General features: G+C 50.6%; 1 protein-coding gene across 5 annotated transcripts in view; it reads left to right on the top strand.

Annotated features, from left to right (window-relative positions):
- Positions 1-24578, top strand: part of SIPA1L3 (signal induced proliferation associated 1 like 3) — a 253512-nt gene that overhangs the window by 131697 nt on the left and 97237 nt on the right. For 4 of the 5 annotated variants that reach the window (XM_070387808.1, XM_070387805.1, XM_070387806.1 and 1 more), the window contains 2 exons: positions 15907-17745; positions 21740-21870. In XM_070387808.1, the coding sequence (XP_070243909.1) occupies positions 16215-17745; positions 21740-21870 (1662 nt within the window). In that variant the 5' untranslated portion in view covers positions 15907-16214. Of the gene's footprint in view, positions 1-9472; positions 9493-15906; positions 17746-21739; positions 21871-24578 lie in introns of those variants that run through there. The other variant, XM_070387807.1, reaches the window with a different exon arrangement.

Genomic DNA, 24578 nt, shown 5'->3' with positions numbered 1-24578 from the left:
AATAGCCCATTTCCTTTTAAGATTGCATTTCGGGGTGGAGATGAGCCTGGATATATATACATATATGTGTATATGTATGGTCTTGGATTGCAGCTGTTGGGAACTTGGAATCTGGAAGGAACTTAACAGAGGGACCAGGCAGAGACTGCCAGCCTGGGACACATCCCCCGTGGTGAATTAGCACGGGATTGTGACTCAGGGATCTGACATGTGCAGGGCCGTGATGCGGCCATCTGTGCGTGCACATGTGTGAGAGAGACACACACAGAACGAGGACAGGGACGTGGGGAGACGGGGACAGGGACACAGAGAGGTGGAGCAGAGACACAGAAGCGTGGGGCAGAGATGCAGATGGACAGGGTCGAGGGCGCAAACTGAGACCAGCTCAAGGGCTAACTTGCCAGGTGACTGGTTGGTTAGCTGGTTATCTGGCTGAGTGACTGACTGGTTGCCCTGGTAGTTTTGGCTGGGGGTTTTCTCAATGGACTCAGGAAACCCAGGACTCCCTGGATTATGGAGGACTCGCCCTGATCTTGGAGCTGCTGTGGACCTGGGGACAGGGCAGTTGACAGTGGCTGCAGAACGTCTGGGTGTCTGACCCTCCCCGCCCCCGTGAAGGTACTTTGATTGTAGCTGCTTTGTCTTCATTATTATTGTGTGTGTGTGTGTGTGTGTGTGTGTTAATCCTGGATGAGGATGTATGAGTGCTGTGGGGAGTTACTGTGGGGAGTGGGGCCTTACAGGGATCATCTCAGGCTCCTCCAGCAGTCCAACAAGGCGACACTGTTAATCCTCTCTGGTCTGTCTTGGGGGCAGGATTTGGTCCCAGGAGATCTGACTCCAGAGCAAGAGCCTAATTTCTGCCGTGCAATTACCCAGGAACAGAGGCCAGGTGTTTACTGAATACCCACCATGTTCATGGCTTCATGCCTGCTTTTTAGAGATGACAGTAGTTACGATGGCCATAGAGTCACCCACCTGGGTTCAAGCCCCACCTTTGCCTTTTTCCTCACTGGGTGATCTCAGACAGGTAGCTTGCCACTCTGAGCCTCAGTGTTCCTTTCTGTAAAGTGGGGAGAACAGTAAGGCCCTCCACCTAGGAGGCGGTGTGGATTGAGGAGGGCCAGGTGTGAGGGCAGTGCTTCTTAGCAGGGCCACCATTATTACATGTAGCTTAGGGGACTGGACCTTGGGAGCAGGCCTCCAGCCGGGGCTCCTGGCTCCATAAGAGCCAGATTTGGCTCCCTCTTTTGACAGCTTATACTCGTGTGCAGGGATCCCCCTGAGTGATCTCGGGGCAAACTCTGGAGTAGTGAGCCAGACCGAGATTCAGAACCCTGCTCCTCTGACAGTGGGCAAGTAATGTCCCCTCTCGGAATCTTGCCTTCCCCATTTTGAAGTGGAGGTACTGAGAACACTGCCTCCAAGGGTCGTTAGGAAATTTAAGTTCAGAGTTTTGTGACAAGTGTTCTGCAGGGAGCCTGCACTCTGGATGGGGGAGGGGTGGTTACTGTTGGCAGCTGGGCACCACCCAGGAAATCAGGGCTCAGCTCTGTGTGTCCCTCTCACCATGGGGAGGCTTCCTGGTGTTCCTGGGGGGCTCTACTGCCTACCAACCACCCCCACCGCAGAGCCATCCTCAGGTGAGGACAAGCGGAGCCCGGCCCTCCAGGAGCAGGCTGGAAAGAACAGGGCTTTAACAGATGTTCGTTGATGAGGATTCCCTGGCTCTGTTTAATCAAGATTGTCAAATATTGATTTAATCTCCAGGCCCAGCAGATGTGATCTTAGCAGTGGCAATTAGCTGGGATTAGTTAGCAAGTCGGGCTCCACGCTGACAAGACATCATCTTCCAAAGGCAGCCTGACCTGGCCACAGGGGTGAGCCCTGGGAGAGGGGGACAGACTGATATTTAACCAGCAGTCCGACCAGCAGCAGCCACGAGAGCAGACTCAGAAGCAGGGTCTTTGAAGCCCCTGTGGGCCCAGCATTGTCTGAAACTGTGATTGTGGGAACACTTGGGGTTCAAGGCAGCAGCCACTGACGGAAAAGCTTCAATATCAAAATAAACACCACAGAGACTTCCCTGGCGGTCCAGTGGCTAAGACTCCACACTCCCAATGCAGGGGGCCCAGTTTTGATCCTTGGTCAGGGAACTAGATCCCACATGCCGTAACTAAGTCCCAGCACAGCCAAATAAATAAATGGACGACCACACCAATGCCTGTGGCGTGACTACTGGATGTACAAGTGGGGTGATCCTTTGAGGGATGTCTGACTCCTGGAAAGGGGCTTGTGCCCCTGATTAAGTCTCCCCAGAAGGGTTTCCCCTTGACCACAGAGGCCCCCAGCCCGGCTCTATCGCTCCTCGAGCCACGGCCGCAGCTCCTGGGTGGGCCTGGCACATGTGCCCGGATTCCAGGAAGCATCCTTTTTTAATTGTACATTTCAAAGTCTCATTTGAAGTGAGCAGGACTGCACCCAGAATTGGAACAAGATGCTCAATCCACATGTGCTTCAGGGAGGTAGTAACACCCTGAACCGACCCACCCAACCCCCCAGGGACTCGGCAGCGGGTGCCCTCCTGGCTCTGGGACCACTAGGAAGGAGGGGCTTGTTCAAGGTTGGCCAGCCATAAGCTTCTGAGCCCAGAGGAACCAGAGTTCATTCCAAGGCCATGTTTGGTCCTATTTGTTTGCTTGAGATATTATTATCACATAAATGAAAATGGTAATTTTCGTTGTTGTTTAGTCGCTCAGTTGTGTCTGACTCTTTTGTGACCCCATCAACTGTAGCCTGCCAGGCTCCTCTGTCCATGGGATTTCCCAGGCAAGAATGCTGGAATGGGTTGCCATTTCCTCTTCCAGGGGATCTTCCCGACCCAGGAAATCAAACCCACATCTCCTGCATTGACAGGTGAATTCTTTCCCACTGAGCCACCTGCTAATATTTATATATCACTGTATGCCAGGGTTCTCTCTACATTCATTAGTTCTCTACATTCATTAGTTTATAACATCTCCAAGAGTTATGCCCTATTATTATCTCCATTTTACAGATGGAAAAACTGAGGTATCAGGCATCTAAGTCACCCACCCAGGGTCTAACTAAGTGGTAGAGGTGGGAATTGAACCTGAGTGGTCTTTACTTCTAACCACTATGCTACTGCTGTCACATCAGGAAACATCTCTGATATCTGGTAATAAGTAAGAAAAGCAACCATGGAGCTGTTAACTCATATATTTAAAAAAAGATTCATCTCAGGGTATAAGCACTTATTCCAGTTTAAGCATTTTGGGTAAGTGCTGTTTCCATTTCTCTGGGGAATACATGAGCCCCACATGGGTGCCGCTTCCTTCCCTCAGGGGGTCTAGGGGCAAGCATCCTGTCAGATCACAGAGGAATCTCCACTTGGAAAGATGTGTATTTTTCAGACTCCATGGTGCTAGAGGCGAGGTTGTTGTTGTTCAGCACTCAGTTATGTCTGACTCTGCAACCGCATGGACTTGCAGCACGCCAGGCTTCCCTGTCCACCACCATCTCCTGGAGCTTGTTCAAACTCATGTCCATTGAGTTGGTTATGCCATCCGACCATCTCATCCTCTGTCGTCCCCTTCTCCTCCCCTCAGTCTTTCCAGCATCAGGATCTTTTCCAGTGAGTCAGCTCTTCGCATCAGGTGACCAAAGGCCTGAAGTGGGGACTTGTGCTCAATCCAGGGAGCGGGGTGGCTCTTCCATTCTGACCACATCCATCAGGGTGTTTGTGGTGTGGCTTTCGCTCCACCCATGTTTCCCTTCCCAGGCTCCACTTTTAAAACTGAAAACCTAACCCCAGCCTGAGTCGCCCCTCAAGCTGTGCAGTTGTGAGCATTTCCTTATAGACTCTCAGCAAAAGGTCTGGAAGAAGACATGCAAGACCCATTCTTTCTAGGATTTGGATTTGAGACAGAGCCTCATAGGAGCCTTGAAGAGGCTTGAACTTGCATGCTTGTAAAAGTTTATAATATACCCAGGGAGAATATTTTGTTTTTTTAAGTTTTCCTTTATCTCCATTCCACTTTACTCCTTAGAAGTAACTGCTTAACAGTTTGACGGATGTCTTCCTAGACACTTTCTTTCATATTTTATAGGATTTATGTACATACACACTCACACTAACAAAATCTGCCCCCCTTTCATTTAAACCTAATGGGCCTAGGGGGACTTCCCTGGTGGTCCAGTGGTGAAGAATCCACCTTCCAGTGCAGGGGATGCAGGTTCAATCCCTGGTCTAAGAAGATCCCACATGCCTCAGGGCAGCTAAGCCCGTGCGCCACAGCTACTGAGCCCGCACGCTGTACAGCCCGTGCACCTCAACTAGAGAGTTTGAGTGCTGCAGCAAAGATGCAGCATGGCCAAATAAAAAAACAAACAAACCATGCTTTCTAGCTGAGTGACCTAGGCAAGTTACTAAGCCTCTCTGGACTCAGTTGCATTGGCTTTATTTATTTATTTTTAATATTTATTTATTTGGCCGTGCCAGGTCTTAGTCGCAGCACTCAGCATCTTTGATCCTTGTTACAGCATGTGGGATCTAGTTCCGTGACCAGGGATCAAACCCAGCCCTGCATTGGAAGCGAGGAGTCAGCCACTGGACCACCAGGGAGGTCCATGCATTGTCTTTAAATGTCTTTAAAGGTCCCTCAGTTAGTTCCTCCCTCACAGGCCAGTCACGAGGATGAAATGGGTGCATGTGTGTAAGCATTTCACCTGGGGCACAGTAAGCTCTCCATAAGTAGGAGCCAAGCTCATTCACTTCAGGCCGTGGAGACGATTCCTTTACACGACACAGCGCTCCCTCACTGTTTATCACAGCAGCAGCACCTTCCCTGGAGTAAAGGCAGCCAGACACACTTAACCCATCATCTGCTCCTGGGCACTGGGGCAGTTGCAGCGCTCCCGTATCACAGCAGTGGGGCAGTGTGAGCGCGCCTGTGATTGAACCACCTTGAGCCTATCTGTCAAGGTGCATTGGGGTGAACACCTCAGGGAGAAGTTCCTAGAAGGGGAATTGCTGGATTCAAATAAAGCAATGTGAGGACTTCCCTGGTGGTTCAGTGGCTAATGCCCCATGCTTCCAATGCAGGGGGCCTGGGTTCATTCCCTGGTCAGGGAACTAGACCGGAAGTCACATGCTGCAGCCAACTAAATAAGTAAATATTAAAACAAACAAGCAACAACCAATATGCATACCTAAAATTTCAGTGTATAATTCCAATTTTCTTCCTATTCTTTCAGGAGGAAAAGACCATTAACCGATTTATGTCGTTAGAAGCAGGATGAGCCACTTGGGAACTCTGACCTGTTTGAGTGAAATAGTTCTATATGGCTGCCTGTGCCCATGTGGGGGCTGCCCTTAACTCCTAGGTAGGAGCATGGACCCTTCCTGGATGCCTGGGAACATTTAGTTAAAAACACCCATTCACGGGGCTCTTTGAGATTAAATATTAAATTACAGGTTGTCACCATGTGATACTGTGATATAGTAAGAAAAATATTTTGGTCTTCATTCAGGTTCCTGGCACAAGAGCTTCTAAAACTCTTGAGAGATGTGGGTGATACGGTCTTTTTCTTATTCAAGATAAGCTCCTTTCAACCATTACTTGAGTTTGTGCTGAAGGGGTGACTCTTGGTGAACCCCTGAATAGCATCAGGGTTGCCAGAGGAACCAATCATGTGCTTAGAGGGTTGGGCCTTTCTGTCCCACCCCCTGACCTCTGGGAAAGGGAGACAGGCTGCAGGTTGAGTTAATCACCAGTGGCCAGTGATCCAATCAACCCCGCCTTCATCACGGAATCTCCATGAAACCCCGAAAAGGAGGGTTCAGAGAGCTTCTAGGTTGATGAGCTCATCCATGCATTGGGAGGGCACCGCACTTCAAACTCCATGGGAACAGAAGCTTCTGCACTTGGGACCTTTCTGGGCTGCATCCTGTGTATCTGACTGTTCATGTGTATCCTTTTTAATAAGCCAGTAATAGTAAATCATACTACTATATATAAAATAGATAACTAATGAGGACTGACTGTATAGCATTGGTGGCCCAGACAGTAAAGAATCTGCCTGCAATGCTGGAGACCTGGGTTCCATCCCTGAGTCGGGAAGATCCCCTAGAGAAGGGAATGGCAACCCACTCCAGGATTCTTGCCTGGAGAATCCCATGGACAGAGGAGCCTGCTGGGCTGCAGTCCATGGGGTCACAAAGAGTCGGACACGACTGAGCAACTAACACTATGCCACTGTATAGTCCAGGGAGCTCTAGTCAGCACTCTGCAATAACCTAAGTGGGAAAAGAATCTTTAAAAAAAGGAAGTAGTGTTTCCCTGAGTTCTGTGAGCTGTTACCACACATGATGGAGCTTGAGGAAAGGCTCTTGGGAGCCCCTGATTTGTAGCCAAGTCAGACAGAAGTGCAGGGAACCTGGGGACCTGCTTCTTGCTCTTGGGGTCTGAGGTGGGGACAGTCTTATCGGAATAAGCCCTTCACCTCTGGGGTCTGTGCTAACTCCAGGTAGTTAGTCTGAGGACTGAGCTAAATTGCAGGACATCCAGTTGAAGAGTTGCTTGGTATGGAAAACCCACACATTTGGTGTCAGAACTGTTGAGAGTATAGAACACATCGCAGTAGTGTATGGCCGTGGTCAAGGCCCTGCTCCTTGTTCTTTGGGCTGATGGAGCAGAGTCTCTGCCGTGATAAGTTTCTAATGAGATTTCTGAGATTCCCATCCATCTCATTTCCTAGGGGAGCTCTAAAGCGGTCCTGCGTTTGCTCAGATTTCCAATAAAGTGAGGAAAGATATAGGAGGAAGAAAACAGACTCCTAATCTGAAATCTGCTGAGCTGTTGCTGACATTCTAGAGCTTTGTCCTTATGAATTGATTCCAAAGATACATGCGTCATTCATGTATTCATACAGCACACCCATGGGACCTGCTGTATCTTTTATTGAGAGTGGAGCAGGGAAGGTATGGGAGCCAGACTGTCGAGGTTTGCATCCCAGCTGCCCCACTTGCCAGCTTGTGACTTGGCCGTGTTACCCTTGCCTCATCTGTAACATGGGCATGCTAGGGTCCCTACTTAATAGGATAATGATAGCACACAAGTTAATACACCCCACGAGGGTAGCTCCACATGTGATCCATCAGAACTCGTAGTGTTAGCCTTATTGTTACAAACATCACCACCATATTATCCTTCCCCTCTTCCCAACCCACGTAGCAAGAACACATATGTTAGATTCCAGTCCACCACAGACTTGGGGCTGTTCAAGGCCTGAGGAGAACAAAAGATATTCAGAGTGCACTTGGGACTTCCCTGGTGGTTCAGTGTCTAAGATTCCACCTTCCCAATGCAGAGGGCCCAGGTTCCACCCCTGGTCAGGGAACTAGATTCCACGTGCCACAACTAAAACCCAGCACAGCCAAATAAATAAAATATATTTTTTAAAAATCCAGTGGGCTAACTCTTGTAGGTGAGTGTGTATGCAGCCCAGAGCCCCGAGAGCTCAGCCAGGGGAGGACAGAGGTGAAGCCTGCCTGGATTGTGGAAGAGCTGACGGAAGGAAAGCGTGTGGGCCAGCAACACTGGGGCTGAGGGGTGTGAACTAGGCTCCCTGGAGTGGCAGTCCTCCAAAATACCTCCTCCAGTCATCACCAGTGCGCTTCAGACCAATGCTGCATGTGCTCAGTTGCTCAGTTGTGTCTCTTTTCGACCCCATGTACTATAGCCCACCGGGCTCCTCTGTCCATGGCCTTTCTGAGGCAAGAATCCTGGGGTGGGTTGCCATTTCCTCCTCCACAGGATCTTCCAACCCAGGGATTGAACCCGTGTCTCCTGCATTGGCAGGCTGATTCTTTACCACTGAAGCCACCAGGGATACCCTCTTCAGACCAGTAATCGCCACCAAAGGTGATCCTCTTGGCAGCATCCAGCCCTGTGGACCCTCTGATCCTCCCCAGACCACATCCCCCTCCAGGCCCTCCTGTGTCACACTTGCCCTCCTGACCCTCGGCCTGAGCCCCCTGGGACTGGTGTGCTCGCTCCCTCTGGCATTTTCGGCCTCTCGAGGCTTGACGTCAGACCCTCCTCTCTTTGCTGTCTCCATTTCTCCCTCTGTCCTCAGCCCTGGCTGCGTATTGGAGTCAGCTGCAGAGCTCTTAAAAGACATTCATGCCTGGGCCCCACCGCCAGCCAGGTGATTCAGACACTCTGAGGAAGGAATGGGAACACCTGTATTTTTACAAAGCTCCCCTGGTGCCTCTAATGGACAGCTGGGGGAGAGAACCATGGCCTCGGACAACTCCTTGTACACAGCCTCTCCCAGCTTTCCTGCCTGGACACGTCAGTCTTGCTCATCAGCCCACCTGGAACACAACAGGCACCCTCTCTTAGTCCTGACCCCCATCAGAAGGCACCCCCTCACTGAGCCTTCAGGGTAGGACCTCCTCCCATCCTGTCACAGCATTGACTCCTTTATATGACTGACTGCCCTTTGAAGGTCCCTTGTTTTCTGTCTCTGTTTACTCATTCCTCTGGCTTCCTTCTACCGGATGTACATTCTTAAAAGAAGACATGGTCCATTCTCTATCTTCACTTCCTGCAACAGTAGCACATAATAGTAGATGCTTTAAAAAATTTACTGAATAACAGATTTGAAGTGTTTGTGGAATGAATGAGCTATACATGCCTAGTAAATGTTGAATGAGTGAATGTTTTTTAAATTTGTATTTGATACTGGAATATAGTTGATTAACAATGTTATGTTAGTTTCAGGTGTACAGCGAAGTGATTCACTTTTACATAAACATGTATCTATTCTTTTACAAATTTTCCCATTTAGGTTATTACAGAGTGTTGATCACAGAGTTCCCTGTGCTGTACAGTAGATCCTCATTGGTTATCTGTTTTAAATGCAGTAGTGTGTGCATGTCAGTCCCAAACTCCCCAACTCACTCTGCTCCCCACCCTTTCCCCTTCCTAACCATAACTTCATTTTCTAAGTCTGTGAGTAGGTTTCTGCTTTGTGAATAAGTTCATTTGTATCATGTTTTAGATTCTACTTCTAGGTCTTTGTCTAACATACTTACTTAGTATGATGATCTCCAGTTCATCCATGTTATGGCACTGGCCTTATTTCATTCTTTTTAGTGGCTAAGTAGTATTCCATCTTATATATTAGTGTGTACCACATCCTCTTTATCCATTCTTCTGTCGATGGACATTTAGGTTGCGTCCATGTCTTGGCTATTGTAAACAGCCCTGCAGTGAACGTTGGAGTGCATGTATCCTTCTGAACCATGTTTTCCTCCAGGTATATGTCCAGGAGTGGGCTACTGGATCGTATGGTAATTCCGTTTTTAGTTTCTTAAGGAACCTCCATACTGTTCTGCATAGTGGCTGCACCAATTTACATTCTCAACAACAGTGTAAGAGGATTCCCTTTTCTCCACAATGAGTAAGTTTTTAGTGCTTTAAGAATGTGGTAGATATTTGTTGTGTGAGTGAATGAATGAATAAGTTTTAAGAACCAACTAGTTCTTACTGGTCAAATGAATGACTTGTATATGCCAGAAATGGCTGAATCACCAGTTGTTATATCTGTTTTGTTGTTGTTTCGTCATCTAACTAAAATGTCCAAAGGTAGAATTGGGTTGGCTTCAGGTTCAGGCCTGATGTTGAGACTCACATAGTGACTGTAAGCCCCCAGATTGTCTGAAACCTCAGCCCCTTTCACAAACGGACTTCCTTGGTGGCCCAGATGGTAAAGTGTCTGCCTACAGCACAGGAGACCCAGGTTTGATCCTTGGGTTGGGAAGATCCCCTGGAGAAGGAAATAGCAACCCACTCCACTGTTGCCTTGAAAATCCTATGGATGGAGGAACCTAGTTAGGCTACAGTCCATGGGGTCACAAAGAGTCAGACACGACTGAGTGACTTCACTTTCTTTCACTTTTCACAAACGATTCTCCCCTAGTGATCACAAGATGGCTGCAATGATTCCATCCTTCACATCCTCTCCTACTTGGGGTAAGAGGAGAAAGCACAGTCTTCAGCCCCGGCACTTCTAGCAAAGCCATCACTGAGTCTGTGGTTCTGATTGGGTCACATGATTTGTTCCTGACCTTGAGAAGAAGCCCTTCTCTAGCCCATTGAATAGAGATTAGAGGAGGCAGGTTCTCAAAGGGAAATCTGGGCTGTTGTTAGAAAAAGAAGTCATGGAGCAAACTACGAATGTCTTAACACTGGAAGACTTGTGTTTGTCCCTTCTGCTCTGCCCTGTGAGGTTCTGGTAGACATTGTGGCCCTGTAGAGCAGGGCCCTTCAGAGCCAAGCTGGGGCCATGATGCTAGCCTGTTAGTCTGCTGTTCTAGCCTCCAGGCTTTGGGGACCTGATAAGGAAGTGTCTTCTCAGCTCCAAGTTAGTTCCCAGCATCTCACAAATGACAGTCAGGGAGCCTTTACACAGATATACCATAAGTTGCTTGCTCTTCTAACAGACCCTGATGTTTTCAGGGAACCAGTGTGGCCAGCCCCAGATGTAAGTCCTCCCTGGCCCAAGGGCAATCAGAATGGTCACAGATCTTGCTTCACCAGCTTCTGTGGCAAATAGAGTGGCCATAGTGACCACATTCTGGCCAATGAGACATAAAAGAAAGTCTGTGGAGGTAGGGGCAGTGTTCTGGCAAATGTCCTCATTCCTGATTAGAGCAGATAGGTAAGAAGAATGGTCTTACATCATCTTTTCTTTAGCCCTTGCCAATAGTGCAGCGAGAAGCATGACTATAGCTGCCAGCTTGTGACCATGAGGCTGCAGTCAAAGATGCAAGCCAGCTGCGCACTGCAGGACAGCGGTTGGGGAGAAAGAGAAAAGTGCCTGACATCATTCACCTGGCCCAAGCCTGAAGCCGCCATATCTGGCCTCCTCCTTCCATGAGATGATGAAATGTCTTCATTGCCCAAGACACCATTGGGTGATACCATTACTTGCAGCCAAATGCCCCCCATTGTCGCTTGCTTCTCCTTGTGCCACTGCCTGGACCCCGTTTGATCTCCTCTGCCACTCATAGCTGCCTTCTTTGCTCACAGCACTGCATATTCGTCAGGGTCCTTGGATGCCAGCAGCAGAAGCCTGACTTGACAGTCTTGGGCAGAAGCAGATTTATCAGTGCCTCATAGAATCAAAAGGGGGGAAAAAAAGAATCAAAAGTGGGGCAGAGGGGCAATCGTAAAAAGCAGGCAGGAGCCAAGCAACCCTGGAAGAAACCCAGGGACTTCCTGGTGGTCCAGGGGCAAGACTCCATGCTCCCAGTGCCAGGGGCCTGGGTGTAAATTCCTGGTCAGGGAACTAGATCCCATATGCTGAACTGAAAGACGCTGCATGCCTCAGTGAAGATCGAAGATCCTTTGTGCCACAACTAAGACTTGGCACAGCCAAGTAAACAAGTACATATTTTTAAAAAAGAAAGAAAGAAAAGAACCCAAGCGTCCCTTGCAAGTCACATGTAGGAAAAGCCAGATCCATATTCCCTGTCACTGCAGGACACCCTCCAGCCTTTCATGCTCTGCTGAGGTCCTGTACCCACCCCCACCCCAACCCAACCCAACCCACCCCCCCATGCACTTCTGTCACTGGGGGAGGGGGAAGAGCTCCTGCCAAAGAGACGAGAAGGAAGGGTGATAATAGCAGGGACCCTGAGCTAGAGGGTATTATTCCCAGTTTACAGATTAAAACTGAGTCGTGGTTTCAGTGACTAGTCCATGGCACAGCAGTGTCTGAACCCAGGCAGGCTGGCTCTCATATCGTGAGCATCTCCATCAGGATGATCAGAGGGCTTTTAGGCAGAGGGAGCTCAACAGAGGCAGCTGGAAAGGGACCCATGTGTACCGGTCCCTGAGCCCCAGGGAGGCTGCGGGTATCACACACTCAGTCTGGGAACGTCACGGGGAGATGCAGTGGCACCTGCTCGGGGAGGGATTTGTGCAGAGAGGCTGAGGCCTCGAGAACATCTGTGTGTTTTCACAGAGCAAAGCGAATTGGGGGTTTCTGACTGAGCGGGAACAAAATGCCATCAGCAAAGCCCATCTGTCAGAAGTGTTTGCATAAGTAAATCAGGGTTGCTTTGTGGCCACTTTTTTTTTTCCCCAACCAGCCCAAACGGGGCTTCTGAAGACTGATCCTCTGAACCCTGCCAGGCTGACCCCAGGACACAGGCAAGCTGCTGAGTGCTGCTGGCCTGGACCCCCAGCCTGGCCTGGGACCTGGGGCCTAGCAGAGTATGGGGCTGCCTTCAAGCCCTCATTGCAGGCAAAGCTGAAGACCAGTCACATAAAGTCACAAACCAGCAGCCTCTGCTTGAATCTGGCCCACATGCTGACTCTGTCGGCCTTCCTGGTGATACGTGTTGTAATACTGTTGAGAGGTGTTCTGTTGACTAGAAATACATGCAAGTAATCCAAACAGTCGCCAGCAGTGTGCAGGGAAAACTAAGGCTCCTTCCCACCCCTTCTTCAAAAACACAGATCATGGCGATACATGGGCTCCCCAGGTGGCACAGTGGTAAAGAATCCACCTGCCAATGCAGGAGACGGGGGTTCGATTTCTGGGTCAGGAAGATCCCCTGGAGAAGGAAATGCCAACCCACTCTGGTATGCTTGCCTGGGAAATCCCATGGACAGAGGAGCCTGGTGGGCTACAGTCCATGGAGTCACAAAGAGTCAGACATGACTGAGCATGGGGATACACAGTAGCTCACATTCTTTTGGGGAGGGAGACGAGGGATAAATCAGAGAAATATATACTAAGGAAAATACACTAAGGAGGGGAGGGAGGGGACTGGGAGTGGAGGGAAAAGATACCCAATTTCCCTCCCCAGAGGCAATCACCATGAGCGGTTTCTTGAAAATCCTTTTAGAGGTCATCTCTGCATATAAATTTGTTGCTGTGATAACTGCTGATTTTGTTTTTTCAAACTGGGAGATGTTGCATACAGTTCCAGACTTCCAGTTTGTCTTGAAAAACCCCATGATCAGGCATTCACATTCCTGCAAGGCTCAGTTGCAGGAGCTGAGGCCCACCTGCCTCTTCAGAAGACACTTCTGCTGGCCAAGTCACCACAGCTTCACCTGGCCTCCATCTCCCTTAACCAGCCCAGCCCTGGGGACTTTCCACTTTTTTGCCCCTTCTCCACCCACTCCTCTGTGTGCCTCCCTGCAACTTCTTCAGGAATGCTCTCGTGCTGTTGGGGAACCAGGAAGAGGGTCCCCTTTTGCTCCCTACCTCACATCTCTCCCCTCACCTAGTTCTCATTTTCTCAGAGGTTACAGACTCCCCTCAGGAGTCTTCCCAGGTGGAGCAGTGGTAAAGAACCCGCCAGTCAATGCAGGTTCGATCCCTGGGTTGGGAAGATCCCCTGGAGGAGGGCATGACAACCCACTCTAGTAGTCTTGGAGAATTCCATGGACAGAGGAGCCTGGCGGACTACAGTCTATAGGGGTCACCAAGAGTCTGACACGACTGGAGCGACTTAGCACACTTAGGCTTTCCTCTCTGTTTTGCTCCATGAATCTGCTTCATGCTTCCCACTCGCTCCCTCTCTGCCAACTAACTCCATACCTCTGGGCAGGAGTTGTGAAATGCTTCCTGCACGTGTGTGTGCATGTGCGCACACACACACACTCATACTCTCACAGGAGGCCTTTGACTTCCTCACTCAGAAAGCATGCACAGTCACCGACCACAGTGGCTGTGTCCAGCTCCACATTCTAAGGGACAGAAAAGTTGCGGTCCCGTTGAGTCAGACGCTGACCCAGCACTCTGCCGCCCTGTAGAGAATCAGTTTGGTTGGCAGGAGGAAAGGGCACAGCTGCTGGGCCAAGCAGCAGGTTTTGCCACAGGCCATGATCCACTTTCCCCTTCCTTCCCCACTGAGGGTTTCATCTTCCAGAAGCTCAAAGTGGAGACAAACGAAAGTGATCCTGCAGAGGACTTTATGTTGCCGGGCAGAAGAAGGATGAATTTCCCTTCCCCAGAGGTCTGCAAGTCAGGATGCATATACACATCAAGTTAGATAGAAGCTCCCTGTTCACTCGTTCGTACACTAAAAGAGTGAATGAGGGTCCCGGACACTGTTCTGGGAACTGGAGCTACATCAGTGAACAACAGAGACACCCCTGCCATTCTGGAACAGATCATTTAGTGGCGGAGATGGTCAGTAAATAGATAATGAGCAAAGTAATTTCAGCTAGTGGTAACTGCCGAGGAAAAAGAAGAAAGAGTGACAGAGAAAGGCCTTGAGGGTGGTTTTGGAAGGCTTCATTAAAGAGTGAATGTCAAGTGAGGGAACCAGCCTGGTGAAAAACCGAGGAAGGATTCCCCACATATCCCGAATGGGGCTGGATGTGTTAGAAGAACAGACAAGAAGACCAGTGTGATGGGATCTTAGGGCTAGGGAGAGGCATCAGAGAGGCTGGCCAGTCCTGTGGGGCTGGTGAGCAAGCAGGAGCAATTTACATTTTATTCTAATAAATTAGAGGCTACTGGGGAGATCTCAGTGAAGTAGTGATGGGAATTGATCTACTGGCTCTCATAGTATCTAACAGTCACGTAGATTTCCAGAGACAGTCCCTTCGCAAAATCCACCAGTGCTCATGGTGATTCCTCCATCTTTTTCACTTCCTTTCTGGTGGGTGAATGGTCAGGTGGACTGGAAAACAGACAACAGGGCAGCCTCTGCATACAGCCACCAGTAGTCAGGACTCAGGGCAGAGGGGGCGCGGGGGAACATGCTTGGACACTACAGAGAATAGCCAGCCAGATCCTGAAAGTGGGAAACTCTCTGAGACGAGTGACCCTATTCCTTCCAGAAGTAAATATCATCAAGATGGGGAGGGGGAGGTGTAGAGTAGCAGAGACCTGAGAAATATAATCTGCCAGAGCAGAGCAAAGATATTGTTTGGATCCTGATTTGAGCAAACCACCTCTCAAAAGACACTTCTGAGACGATGCGGGGGGGAATGTAATTCAGTTGGGTTATTACCTGACCTTAAAGAATTCTTATTTATCTAGATGGGTGTGATAAAGGTGAAAGTGAAAAAGTGAAAGTGTTAGTCGCTCAGTCATGTACAACTCTTTTGCAGCCCTATGGACTGTAGCCTGCCAGGCTCCTCTGTCCATGGGATTTCGCAAGCAAGAGTATTGGAGTGAGTAGCCATTCCCTTCTCCAGGGAATCTTCCCGACCCAGGGATCAAACCCAGTTATCCTGCATTGAAGGCAGATTCTTTACCATCTGAGCTACCAGAGAAGCCCCTATGATAAAGGTATCGTGGTTATTTTTTTTGAAGCCCTTATCATCTAGAGATATAAGCTAAAGTATTTATAGGTGACATGGCCTGATGTCTGGGATTTACTCTAAAATATCCTGTCAAAGGGCTTCCCTGGTGGCTCAGTGGTAAAGAATTCACCTGCCAATGCAGGAGACTCAGGTTCAGTCCCTGGGTTGGAAAGATCCTCTGGAAGGAAATGTCAACCCAATCCAGTATTGTTGACTGGGAAATACCATGGACAGAGGAGCCTGACGGGCTACAGTCAGTGGGGTCGCAAAGAATCAGACACAGTTGAGTGAGTAAACAAGAGCAGTCCTGTCAAAAACACCATGGAGGAATGGGGGAACAGATGGAAGGAATTAGAAATAATGGTGTTGAAGCTGGTAGGGTGGCTCATCATGCTGTTCTCTCTGCTTCTGGGTACCTTTGAAAATTTCCATAATAAAAGTTGTTTTTTTTTTTTTTTAATAAGTAAAGTTGAAAAAACAAGTCATTCTGTGGCAGCAGGAACTTCACATCTCACTTCTGTCTTTTCTCCCTTTTCAGCATGGCAGGGAAGGCAGCCCTGCAGCCCACCAGCCTTCACACACAACTGCTGCTCGCTCTACCCCGCTGACCCACTCAGTCTGGAGGCCACGGGACAGCACCTGCCTTGAGAAGTTGTCTAGGCACTGCTGTCCACAGCGATGGTGGAGAATTGGACTCCACAGGCTCACAACCTTCCCATCAGGCTTCAGGGGCCAGCATCCTTCATCCTAGGACTGGTGGCCCTGAACAATGGCTGAGGGCCAGGGGACCCCATAAAGTTAGTCTACAACTTTCAGGGGCCAGCAGCACTCCAGCGCCCGTGGACTATGACCACCTATCGGCCCATCCCCAGTGATGGTGTGGACCTGGCAGCCGGCTGTGGGGCCAGGGCGGCCGATGTCCTGCCCGGGCCGCACACAGGGGACTACGCTCCCTTGGGATTCTGGGTGCAGAACGGCAGCGTGCCCCAACCCGTGGGCGAGAGCACGGTCAGTGCCCCCACCCGCCCCAGCCCCACCACCCCCGCCATGCCCAAGATGGGCGTGCGCGCCCGCGTGGCCGACTGGCCGCCCAAGCGGGAGGCCCTGAGAGAACAGAACAACCCCAGCCCCTCCCTGGACGCAGATGGCACGAAGGCCACAAAGGCGGCCCATGCCATGAGAAGCGTACAACAGAACGGACAGCCCCCGGCCGGTACCCCTACCCCGGCTTCCTCAGGGTCCAAAGCCTTGCACCGACTCGCCAGGAGGCGGTCTAAGGATGTGGAGTTCCAGGATGGGTGGCCCCGGTCCCCCGGCCGGTCCTTCCTCCCGCTGCGGAACCGCAGCAGCAGTGAGATCACCCTCAGCGAGTGCGACGTGGAGGACACGGCGGAGCCCCGGGCGGCCCGCCACACGGGGGCGCTGCCGCTCTTCCGCGAGTACGGAAGCACGTCCTCCATCGACGTGCAGGGCGTGCCCGAGCAGAGCTTCTTCGACATCCTCAACGAGTTCCGCAGCGAGCAGCCCGAGGCCCGGGGCACCCCGAGCCTCACCGAGCTCCTGCGGGCCGATCCCGGTCCCCACGTCTCGGGGGGCAGTGGCGGCGCAGCCAAGGGGGAGGCCCGCAACGGGCAGCCCACCAAGGACAGCCTGCTGCCGCTGCAGCCCCTGAAAGAGAAGGAGAAGGCCCGCAAGAAGCCCTTGCGGGGCCTGGGCGGGGGGGACCAGGTGGACTCGTCCATTTTCCGGAAGCTGCGGAGCAGCAGAGCCGAAGGCGAAGCGGCCCGGTGCTCCGGGGAGGCCGAGGACGGCCGGAGCCCCCCGGAGGCCAGTCGGCCGTGGGTCTGCCAGAAAAGTTTCGCCCACTTCGACGTGCAGAGCATGCTGTTCGACCTCAACGAGGCAGCAGCCAACCGGGCGTCCACGGCCCAGCGGCGGAACACGACCACCGGGGCCTCGGCCGCCTCGGCCATGGCGTCCCTGACGGCGTCGCGGGCCCACAGCCTCGGTGGCCTGGACCCCGCCTTCACCAGCACGGAGGACCTGAATTGCAAGGAGAACCTGGAGCAAGACCTGGGCGACGACACCAGCAACGACCTGCTGCTCAGCTGCCCGCACTTCCGCAATGAGATCGGCGGCGAGTGCGAGCGCAACGTGAGCTTTTCGCGGGCAGCCGCCGGCTCCCCAGGCGGAGGTGGGGGCGGCGGCGAGGTCCGCCCGCCGGAGCCCACCCTGAGCGCCTACCGCACCAACGCCAGCATCTCGGTGCTGGAGGTGCCCAAGGAGCAGCAGAGGACGCAGAGTCGCCCGCGGCAGTACAGCATTGAGCACGTAGACCTGGGCGCCCGCTACTATCAGGACTACTTCGTGGGCAAAGGTGATGTGGGGGGCGGACGGGCGGGGGCGGGCATTGCTCATTCATTCTCTGTGTTCTTCCTGCCCTGGCACGGAGGATGCAGAAAGAGGCAAGACCTCCCGCAGAGGGGTTGGGGGACACAGTGAGCCCCGTCTCATGACACATGCCTCACACTTTGCACTGCAGGAGACAATAGATAGGCATTTAGCAAATATGTGCTGCCTTCAGCTACGTGTCAGGCACTTTCTAGACTCAAGGTATACAGTATTGACCAGCTTAAAGCAAAAATTTTGTCTTCCTAGCATACAGTGTTTTAGTGGGGTAAGACAAGCAAAAGGTGTCATGAGGTGGGAAGTGCGGTGGAGAAAAGTAAAATAGGGAGGCGGGAAAACAGTGTTAGTGTTGGGGTGTTGCGTTTTCAATAAGGAATGGTCAGGGAGGACTTTCTAGGTGGGTCCCCTTTGAGTACTGAACTGAAGAAGGTGAGGGAGGGAACCTTGCGGAAATTGGAGACAGTGTTCCTGGCACAGGAAACAAGTACGAAAGTCCTGGAACATTGGGGGAATAAGATAGAGGCCAGTGTTGCTGGGACAGAGTGCGTGACAGAGGGTGAAAGGAGACAAGATCACTTGGGATTTTGTGAGCCATGGTGAGGACTCTCATTTTTACCTTAAGTGAAATGGAGCCACAGGAAGATTCTGAGCCTTGATCTGACTCAGGTGTTCACCGCTTCCCTCTGGGGAAGGAAGCGGTAGGGGCAGAGAATCAGGGAGACCCAGGAAGAGTCTGCTGCAATAGTCCAGGCAGGAAATGGTGATGGGCAAGTCTAGGATGGGAGCCCAGGAGTGAGGAGGAAGCAGGCAGGTTCTGGATCCCCTCAGAAGGTGGAGCTGCTGATGTTTGGAGCGTGTTAACATGGGAATCACACATGGTGAAACTCATTGATGCTGATGAGGCAATCCTCAGAGGCTACAGAGCATAGTGCAAAGACCACAAATCCAGGCAGCCACAGAGGCCAGGCAGGAGACAATAGAGGGGGGCAGACCAGGCAGGGGCTGTGCAGAGGGGAACTCCTGTTCACTGTTGTCATCCAGGAGGTGTAGACAAACCCAGTGTTGCCATCCTTTCTAATTCTCTAGATTCTCCTGAAATTCAGATTTTTTGAATATGGATTCTCCTATGTCAATTTAGAATTGCTTGTAACTGCCAGTAACAGGCTTAAACAACATAGATTGTTTTTCTCCACATAAAAAAGTCTAGAGATGTGCACCTCAGGGCTAGTATGGTTACTCCTCAGCATCGTGGAATGCCAGCCTTAGTGCATTAGCTTCTGAGCCCTCAGAGTGATCTTCTGATGCTCAAGATGGCTGCCTGAGTTCCAGCCATCACATCCATGTTTCCAGGCACAGAGAAGGAGGAAAGGATTCAGACAGAATAACAGATTTCCTGTCAAGTCAGCACCCCTCCCCTACCTTTTTATTAAGTCAGCCCCTTTTAAGAGGAGCGTTCTCAGAAGTCCTAGCCAACTGCTTTTGTTTATGGGTCACTCCAGTCTGCAAGGCAAGCTGGGAAATGTTGGTAAGACAGAGCCTCTCTCTTTTCTTCCTCCAAGAACAGAGGTTTTCTCTTAAGAAGAAGGGAAGAATAGGTAATGAATAGGCAGTTAGTACTCCACAGCTAATTTAAAATTTTTTGTAAAGCAGTGTCCTAGTCAAACGCAACTGATGTCATCCCTCTGGGTCATCCCTCTGTCCAGAGTACAGTCTCTGGCGCTCCACCAGCATTGGAGTCAGACAGCCTTGGGCTTGGGGTGTATGTTTCATAGCTTATTAGCTACATGACACATTTTACCCCTTGTACTCTGTGTCCTTGTGTGAGGAACAGAGATGACTATAGCAGCATCACATGTCCAGAAAAAAAGTGAGACAGAGATTGGAAATTAAAGGATGAAAAAAGAAGTTCAGACAGTGCTAATCAAGAGACAGCCAGTGAGGCAACATCAGTATCACATGAAATAGACTTCAAGGCTAACAGCATTTGTTAGAAGAACCAAAAGGACCGTTTCATGTAGAATTTTTTAAAATTTACCAAGAAACTAACAGCTGTGTACCCGGTAACCTGGTTGAGGGGTATATAAATAAAAAACTAATATGGCTACAGGAGGACACGAACAAATCCACAACCCATGGGAGAAGTTGACAGGGTCCGTCTTTGAAATTTACAAACCTAGTGGCCAGAATATTCGGCTGAGGGGATTTGAAAAATCTGGTTTTGCATTTATATTATATTAATTTTCTACCTAACCAGCAGAGAATACATTCTTTTCATTTAGTGCATAGAAATACCTACACAGTAGGACTGTGGTAAGGATCAAAGAAGATTGTATATCAAAACACTCAGTTCTTCATCAGGCAGGTAGTAAGTACTTATCATGGAGCTTTAAAAAGAAGCTGTTTTCTTTCAAAAAATAATTTCTTTGTAGCTCTGGAAGCTCAGAAATGTTAGTCATTGGTCAGTGTTTATTGAGTGCCTAGTATATTCTAGGACCTCAAGGGTACTGGGTATGCATTGGTGGAAAACAGAATAGCCCCTGCCAATGTTTAGGGGATAGATTGATATCTGTGGAGCACATTTATCCTGTTCTCTGACCAGTTAGGGAGATTGTCTAACCCACTGCAGGTGCTGTTCTGATTGGGACCATTGAAAGTGAAGCCACTCAGTTGTGTCTGACTCTTTGCGACCCCATGGACTATAGCCTACCAGGCTCCTCCCTCCATGGGATTCTCCAGGCAACAGTACTGGAGTGGGTTGCCATTTCCTTCTCCAGGGGATCTTCCCGACCCAGGGATCGAACCCGGGTCTCCCGCATTCCAGGCAGACGCTTTAACCTCTGAGCCACCAGGGAGTTATTTGAGCTTTAGATAAGCCTTTAATTCACCAAGAGCATCCCAGGAGACTAGGAACCCTCTTTTAAACATGGAAAGCACTGGAGTGGGAAGAAATTTCTGGCAGTGTGTAGATGCCGGCTTCATGGACTGAAGTTGAGACAGACTGCTGGTGGGCATGCACCAGAAGCAGGAAATACTTGGGTTAGATACCAGGAAGAACTGTTTGCCTGGAAAGGTTGTGAGACAGCAGCTTTTTTTTTTTTTTTTTTTTTAAAGCAGAGACAGCTGTCATTTCGGAGAGAGAACAAATGACTTCCTCCATGACTCGTTAAAGGCTCAGCCACCATAAGGAAAAAAAGAGTAGTATTGAAGTTTCCTACATCTATGGGAGCATGGCTAGATACAGGTGATGCTTAGGGACTTGAGTTATGGTCCTGTTCTGTGATGAACTTCATGCCCTGCGGGTAGTAATAGCCAACACATCTCACTTGCTCCCTCTGTGCCTGGCTCTGTGCTCCACACTTACTAACCTAAATCCTCACAGTCATGCTGAGATGTGAATCCATCCTTCCTGATCCCGTTGTACTAATGAGAATGCTGTCAAGTGACGTGGGCCACATCTAATGAGTCCAGGGCCCGGATTTCAGCCAAGCAGAAGACTCTTTAGTCTATAATCTTTTTTTTTTTTTAGACTAGAATTGTAACTGCTTCACGAGGGCTAATTGGCAGCTAAGCCGCTGAACATTTGCAAATACGAGATAATCACAACAAGAGACTAAGTTTATTACAAGGCAGGCACCGCACTAAGCGTTTTTTTATTTGTAGCTTCAGTTCACTCTCACATCACCTCTTACGAATTGCGAGTAGCACTAGGGCCCCCTTTTTCCTAGATGAGAGCATGGAGACTCAGGAAACATCTGTGACTGCAAGAAGGTGCAGTAAGGTGGGCTTGACCTCTCATGGTCTCTCCATCGAGCGTGGCTGCGACCAGGCATGAGGTTCGTGTGACCAGGGCCCCACAGGGCACACAAGAGCCTTCCCCGGCTGTCTCCTCAGCAGGCCTGCCATGGGACGTCACCCCTCCTTCCCAGAGATCTGGCTCTGAACTTCTTGCTCTTCCTTCTCAGAGCATGCCAATTACTTCGGGGTGGACGAGAAGCTAGGGCCAGTGGCTGTGAGCATCAAGCGAGAGAAGCTGGAGGACCACAAGGACCACGGGCCTCAGTACCAGTACAGGATCATCTTCCGGACCCGAGAGGTAGGTGCAGTCACTCACGTTACTGTGACGTACGTCACAGCCACTCACATCACTGAGCCCCTACTCGGTACCTGGTTCTGTGAGCAAGCGCTGCCCCTGCTTCAACTCCTGTAATCCTTCCCACAGCCTCACAAGAGCCATCCCGTCAGTCCCCCCATTTTACAGATGAGAAGACTAAGACTCCAAGACATGTATAAATCAGTGGCCAACATTGGAATCCGGTGGGTCTGACCGCAGAGCCCCAGATTCTGACATTTGCAGAAGGTTGAAGGTGGTGAGCATAAAAAATAAAGGCAGAACTGTAGGCAGTTCTTTCAGGATCGTGAGGTGTCCTGCAGAGTGGAAAAGCAAATGAAGGCCGCAGGTCTCAGGCAGGGTAGGAACTGGGGACTCAGGAGTGGGCAGTGCTGTTGATGGGCTCAAAACATCCCAGCCCTGCTCCTTCCGTTCAGAATAGAGGAGCCCCTTGTCCCGGCTTGGTCCAAGTCTTCCCCTGGAATAAAGGTCAGCTGTGGCTAAGGAACGAGGCCTGTTCGGGGCACCCTTGTGATTAGGTCTCTTTAAGTTTTAAGTGGCAGATAATCTACTTCTGTCTGGGGTTTTTTGTTTGTTTGTTTTTTATTAGTTTGGCTCCCATAGACAGAGGAGCCTGCCAGGCTCGTTGGAGCTTGTGAGATCTTTACTTGTGGCATGTGAACTCTTAGTTACAGCATGTGGGATCTGATTCCCTAACCAGGAATGAAACCCAGGCCCCCAGCATTAGGAGGGCTGAGTCTTAGTCCCAGTTTCTGCCTGCTTTAAGCCAGAAGTAGAATTCTTTGGCTCATGAAACTGCAAGTCCAGGGGTAGGACTGGCTTCAGGCATAGCTGGATCCAGGCACTCAAATGACGTCACCAGAGCCCTGTCTTCCTGTCTCTTCCACTCAGCTGGCTCTGCCACTTTTTGCATTGTGGGTTGTCATTCTCTTCTGCAAACAGACCAGCTGCTCAAGTCTTCTACATCTTTATACTTTCTCCTCCACATTCTTGCCTGCTGGAGCTCTGGGAAGGACTCTCATCGGCTCTGCATGGATCACATGCCCATGCCCCGGGCCAGTCACTGTCATCAGGGATGATAGAGGAATGCTCCACCCTGGGTCCAGGGCCAGGCAGGGCACTGTGACTGGTACTTCTGTCAGAGCCACCTGGCAGTGCTCGAGACGCAGTTCCTCAGCAAAAGGAGAGGGAGCTAGGCCAGCAGAAACGATGAGACTTCCAAAAAACCCAAAGGAAGACTTCCCAGAAAAGAGGCCATCATCAGCTGGGCTTCCCAGGTAGCTCTAGTGGTAAAGAATCTGCCTGCCAATGCAGGAGACGTGGGAGACACAGATTCGATCCCTGGAGTCAGAAAGATCCCCCGGAGGAAGGCGTGGCAGCCCACTCTAGTATTCTTGCCTGGAGAATCCCATGGACAGAGGAGCCTGGCGGGCTACAGTCCGTGGGGTTGCAAAGAGTCAGACATGACTGAAGCGACTTAGCACGCACATCAGCTGGGCAGACCCCCAAAGTTCATCTCCCTCCCCGCATGCATTACCCCATCCCCCTTGCTCCTGGCAGACATGGGGACCAGCAGGCAGCCGCTTGCCAGGGAGTTTGGCTGTGGGGCTGGCCAAACCTGGACCTCATCCAGACAGCAGATGCTGCACCGAGGGCCACAGCCCCATCCCCTCACGAAGACCTTCCCGCTGAGGGGGAACGAGAGGACACAGAGGCTTTGTGGCAGCGCAGGGGAGGCAGCCCCCAAAACTTGGCATCCATCCCGCAGGTGGTCACCATCCCCTCTGTCTCCCTAGCACTGCCCCCTGCCCTGCCTCTCTGGCCAGATGAGCGCCAGGGCAGAATGTGAGGTGACAGCTCACACTGCGTCAGCGTTTGACGTGGGGAGCGGCCAGGTGAGGTGACAGCGGCAGTCGTGTACTAATAAATGACATTGCGGCTGCTGTTATATTGCAGGTTCACGTCACACTGCGTGTCAGGCATGTTCTATACTTGTTACATGCATTCACTCACTCAAGTGTCATGGCAGTTCTACAGTGAAGGCACTACAATCCTTCTCATGGTAATGATGAAGCAGACACAGTCAGGGGAGGGGACTTGCCCAGAGCACCCTCCGTGGGTGACAGGCCAAGGTGTCGGCTCATGCCCCGGCCACCCCTCGGCCGCCTCTGGGGTTCCTCTGACTCAGCTCAGGCTGTATGTACGTCGGACCCATTCACGAGTTATGACCGCAGTTTCATGCTAGCGTTTTATTGTGTTTGGTTTTTTTTTTTTTTTCATAAAGACAGAACATGTGGAATGATTTTTTTTTTAAACATACCAGACTTTGCTGTTTTTGTTTGTTCTTTTGTTTTGTTTTTTGGCATTTTTTGGCCATGCTCTGTGGCTTGCAGGATCTTAGTTCTCTGACCAGGGATTGAACCCAGGCCTCAGTAGTGAAAGCACAGAAGCCTAACCACTGGACCACCAGGGAATTCCCCCAGAATTTGTTGTGCACACGGAGAGTCGTGGAGATGCTAGGTCAGGGTGTAATATTTTTCTGTGCTTCCTACTCAGTAGGTTTGAAACCGACTTGGTGCCTTTACTGGATTATGCCTACTTCCACACACTTCCCAGCCCCAGTACCCATCAAAACTAGTCTCTGAGCCACCCCAGGCTGGACATAGGGTCCT

This window comes from Bos mutus, chromosome 18 (genome assembly GCF_027580195.1).
Source record: "Bos mutus isolate GX-2022 chromosome 18, NWIPB_WYAK_1.1, whole genome shotgun sequence".
Taxonomy (NCBI): domain Eukaryota; kingdom Metazoa; phylum Chordata; class Mammalia; order Artiodactyla; family Bovidae; genus Bos; species Bos mutus.
This window is presented reverse-complemented; position numbering and strand designations above follow the sequence as displayed.